We start from the raw sequence: 4,523 nt of genomic DNA on the forward strand, positions 1-4,523 counted from the left end.
TAGACATAATAGAATAAATTTTAATAAATGATACACTAATAAGAAAATTGGAGTTAAAATTTTTCTGTCTATTTAAATGTCTAAATAAACCTCTAAATATGCTTTCAGGTAAGTTTTTATGTTTTCATTAAAAAGTCCAGTCATAAAAAAAAGTCTAAGATAAGTTACCAGCCAAGCTCATGTTAATTTGCAAACAGACTAGGCTTATTTGGGCAAAGTCTAATGTAGCCTAGCATATTTTCATCTCTAGCAGTAATCAATGATAAAAAAAATATAATAGCGCCTAAAAACTCTTATGCAAATAAACTCATAACCGTATTCTTGCATGATTCCACCTCTTATTCTGTACAGAACATTCCGGATAAAATCAAAATTTGTCTAACTCTGACTATATATACATGATAGAGATATATCAACTGATACTCTGGCTTTAAATGAGAAGATTTGTGATATAATCATATATATATCATTAATGTAAAACCACGGTAATACATTCTTTTCTCTGAACCCACGTGATCTTGCAAAAAAGCCATGGGGACATTCTCTGATACCTGCGCTTGAGCTCTTCAGACTTCTACGCTGTTGTTTGTTCGATACAAGCTCAGCCTTTCTCAGGTGCTTGCCTTTCTTCAATTAGAAATCCAAATGTCAAATCACTCCTCTGGCTGAAACATAGTGTACGTTGAAGAACTGGTCTCTGTCTTTGTAACCTGCACATCAATCCAAGCGTTCTTGGTGAGGTGAATCTACAAGAATGTGATAACTGATAAGTAATTCTTAGCTTACCATATACAGTAACCCGGGGCTGCAGGGAGATATATCAAATATTTCGTGTCACTGATGATTTTTAATTGAAAATTTATTCTCCCTGCCACCTTTTTATTGTCAGAAAAAGTTATGCAGCCATAGGGCTGCTTTTCCTCTATAAATCGTAAAATGATAATTAGAGAAATATTGGAACCAATCTCCAGGAAGTAACATAAGTCTCAAAATAGTGGTGATGTATCTAAAATTGCAACTATCTGGCTCTCTAATTTTAGACTTCATTCATAGGTTCTCCACATCTTTTCAACAGGTGACGAGGTCCAAATGTGATAAGAACTTATCAGAAAATAACGTTTTGCATAAAATTGCATCCATTATATTGGTCCAAGACAGAACAAATTAAATTTGCTGACAGCCTGACACTACCTTGTTGGCTTAATGGCATAGGGAAACAAGTCTTCATAAACATGTAATCACCAAGACTTACAAAAAATTTTATATTATGGTAATAATTCAAAGAATATTTTAATGAGAACAAATTGATAAACATACACGCCCACACTCATGTAGATTTTATTTTATTTAAATTTCCTTTCTAACTCAATCATTTTTTTCATTTTAAATATCCGGAAGACATGATGTATAATATTGATCATTATTTAAGCACTATTAAAAAAAAAATTTAAGCACTTCCAATCCTTCTAAAGAAAGTAAAACACTTTAGTCATTATACCAACCTCAGCTGTACGAGAAAGGCCAGCAGGAAGTATAGGAACGAGAGATGTCCAGAGAACAGGATCTATCAAAGGATCAACAGTATTGTAGGCTGTCAAAAGCGGTGCAGACAAGAATGGTGTCAATGGGTAAACATTTCTTTGAAGAGACAACGTCCCACTCATTCCCATTGCAATGTCAAGTCGATCATTGCCACCATCATGATTTGATGGTTTCTCAACTGCCTTGCCATGATCCAACTTATTAACTGTGTTTTTGTTTTCATTCTCATCATTATCAGTGCTATTTTCCTGTCTCTTTGATGCTTTCTCTTGCAAGCTCTTGTAAGCAGCAGATTGTGACAAGATACTTAAGGCAGAGACTGAAGAATTTCTATGCTTTTTATCATTGTGGGGCCTGCCTAACTCTGGCATCTGGTATGGTTCTGTAGGTTGGACTTTCTGTTCCAATGTTTTAAGTTCACTGCAAATATCTCCAGCAAAACCATGCTTCTTTTCTTCTGATAATCTTGTTCCAGCATCAGGTTGTCGACTCTTATTAGATCCCCACCACTTGATGTGACTTGTTAAATCAATCTTTCTTTCTAAGCAGAAACCACTTACATATTCACTTTCAGCTGCAGAATCATCCCCTGTACCTTTAATGTTGTAAAACAGTATGACGCTAGTGATCTTGCAGATAAAACAGGTGGAACTGATTGAATACTATTACTTTTTGTTTTTTAAATAGTCAAAGGTGGCGCACAAATGAATGTGCTTCATATAACTGTGTTCAATAGAAGATTAGCTTGAACTAAAAATTTGATTAGAACGTACCATAATGTATACTATTGAAGTAATCAGATCCTGCCATACGGCCATATGATGGCTCCCATCGACTAATTTTGGTACCAACACATGCAAAATGAAATGCGGAGTTAAAGTTAACAATCAATTCCATGTCAGAATCTATATATTGGATGACAGCTACACCAGATCATAAAGAACTGTAGTTGTGTTGCAAAGCAGAGAAAGGCAAAGTCAGCTGATCATTGAAGAATTAGCTCTACACACATAACCACATAGACTCAGAGATCTGAATATAGATTTTTTTTTTTTTTAAAAAAAAATGAATTAACTGGCAGACAATTTCTGTAAAGACATTTCGATGGATTCACACCTTGAGAGTCCACGGTATTTTGATAATCCTCTTGAAAATCCACTGCTCTTCCTGCAGAAAGCATCACATGTAAGCAGCAGTATGGCTACATGTTAGAAAATATTTTGGTGAAATACACACACACCGCCGTAAAGATGCAAGGTATTCTTCTCTCGAAACATTCTGCATTTCTTCAAGATCTCTTGCATAATCAGTCACCTGCAGCACACAGATCAAACTTACTACAAAAATCATGGTATTTACCAGAGGAGAACAGCTAACACCCTTTTCCTATCAAAGAGCACTGTATTTATAACGTCAAATGCAGAACCTAGTTACCAACAAATATTTCCATCTTATGCAACTGGTTATCTTGGGCAAAGAAGGCACCATAGATACTATACTCAATAGTTAACATGCAAAATTAGAGCTGCCTTTAAAGTCACCATCTCCACAGCATCTTTTGATGCAAAATACGAAGCAGGAAATAAGAAGACATCATTTTCATCTAGCACTAAGGGAACAAGAAGCACAAAACTATACAGCATTTTTCAATTAATGTGCCCTCCAAAAATCACCATAATCATGCAAGCAATTATCTTACCGGAAAGTTGATGAGAGTCCCAGGACCCCAATATTTCAGAGCAGCAAGGTCATAAGCTCTAGCTGCTGCTTCCTCATCATCATATGCCCCTGCCGAAAAGCCATCAGCAACAATATTACAAATGATAATAATGCAGAATTCAATAAAAACCAGTAAACGAAAAGAAAAAAAGAACAAAGGAGGAACACAACTTACCCAAGTAAACTGGCATCACCACAAATGAATCGTTGTCCAATCAATTCGCGCACAACATAAAAAAACGAAGAGAAAGTAAGTAATTTCAGGATTACACAAATTTGAACCAGAAATGTGATCAACAGTATCTTCCTACACAATATAGGCATGCGTTTAGAAAGAGACCTTGCTTTCCTTTCTTATTCTGGTTTTGGTTCCATGTACTTTTATCCCAAAGATGCGCTTCATAACGACCAGTCCATCTATGCCTAATAAACAATTCATAATTCGCGAAAAAAAACAATAGATCAATGAGTAGAAATGCAGTAGAAAAATCTCGAAGATGTCAAATCCAATAAGCATCTCAACCAACTCTTAACTGAATCAGTTTCGTGAAGTGTACCTGGTGACACCACGGTATATGGAGCTGCGTTTCCCGGCGGCACAAGGAGGCATTTTGCTGATGCGTTCTTTGGCGGTGCAACCTCTATCTTTCTTCGCTTTCTTCAATCCTCTATACAGTAACAACTGATCGTTCGCCACCGCAGGTTCCGAAGTCTCCGCCGACTTGCCGGGATCGGAGGAAGAGGAAGCCATGGTGGAACCAAACCCTAACCCTAACCCTAGGAAAGAGAAAAGAGTGAGAGAGAGAGAAATGAGTTCCGTTACTTCAGAGTGTTTAGAATTCAGATTCACAGTGAGTGGAGTGAGGGGGAAACTAGAAGGATGAAGAACGAGTAGTTATAATTGGAGTTACGGAAATGCCCTTTCCTGGTTTTGAAATTACGGATTGGTAAATTGGTCCTGTTGAGGTCCTTTGGCTTGGCCTATGTAACGGCTAGGACACCGTGAGGGTAACAACGTCATTTGACATGTTTTTGATTTTATTTGACAATCGTGCATGTTCGGTGCGACTTCCTGTCTGCTGCTGGTGATCCAAACCCACGGTGCCATTTTCTGCTAACCTGCCACAACCTGCCTGCCACCTTGCAAAGGAAAAAGGAAAATTTATTTGAAAAATTTATTCGAAAAATATTTGTCATATCACAAGTTTATGTAATTTTAAGTAAAATTATTATATTCTCGTGTTTTTTATTTTCATATTTTC

At 36.6% G+C, this 4,523-nt stretch overlaps 1 protein-coding gene across 2 annotated transcripts; it reads right to left on the reverse strand.

Annotated features, from left to right (window-relative positions):
* Nucleotides 1-290: 290 nt before the first annotated feature.
* On the reverse strand, nt 291-4,145 carry LOC133286854 (AP2-like ethylene-responsive transcription factor At2g41710). Of its 2 annotated transcripts, none has more exons than XM_061484353.1 (9): nt 3,819-4,145; nt 3,602-3,684; nt 3,437-3,445; nt 3,242-3,330; nt 2,781-2,856; nt 2,659-2,722; nt 2,316-2,377; nt 1,503-2,137; nt 291-710 (listed from the first exon to the last, which is right to left on the reverse strand). In XM_061484353.1, exons 1-9 carry the CDS (start codon nt 4,010-4,012, stop codon nt 654-656), a joined length of 1,269 nt encoding a protein of 422 aa, XP_061340337.1. In that variant the 5' UTR covers nt 4,013-4,145; the 3' UTR covers nt 291-653. The 2 variants fall into 2 exon arrangements, with proteins under 2 accessions (XP_061340337.1, XP_061340336.1); XM_061484352.1 differs by having other exon boundaries at nt 2,659-2,709; nt 2,783-2,856; nt 3,819-4,142.
* Nucleotides 4,146-4,523: the final 378 nt, after the last annotated feature.

The sequence above is a fragment of the Gastrolobium bilobum genome, unplaced genomic scaffold (assembly GCF_033153095.1).
Source record: "Gastrolobium bilobum isolate Gb01-03AN ecotype WA unplaced genomic scaffold, APGP_CSIRO_Gbil_v1 utg3261, whole genome shotgun sequence".
NCBI classification, from domain to species: domain Eukaryota; kingdom Viridiplantae; phylum Streptophyta; class Magnoliopsida; order Fabales; family Fabaceae; genus Gastrolobium; species Gastrolobium bilobum.

What these genes read in the sequence shown, in the direction of transcription:
- LOC133286854 (XM_061484353.1), bottom strand. Translation starts at nt 4,012, where the DNA reads ATGGCTTCCTCTTCCTCCGATCCCGGCAAGTCGGCGGAGACTTCGGAA. An exon ending in GGACTCTCATCAACTTTCCG is followed by an intron (nt 2,857 to 3,241) that starts GTAAGATAATTG and finishes TGTGTGCTGCAG; the next exon opens with GTGACTGATTATGCAAGAGA. An exon ending in CCTTGCATCTTTACGGCGGT is followed by an intron (nt 2,723 to 2,780) that starts GTGTGTGTATTT and finishes TGCTTACATGTG; the next exon opens with ATGCTTTCTGCAGGAAGAGC.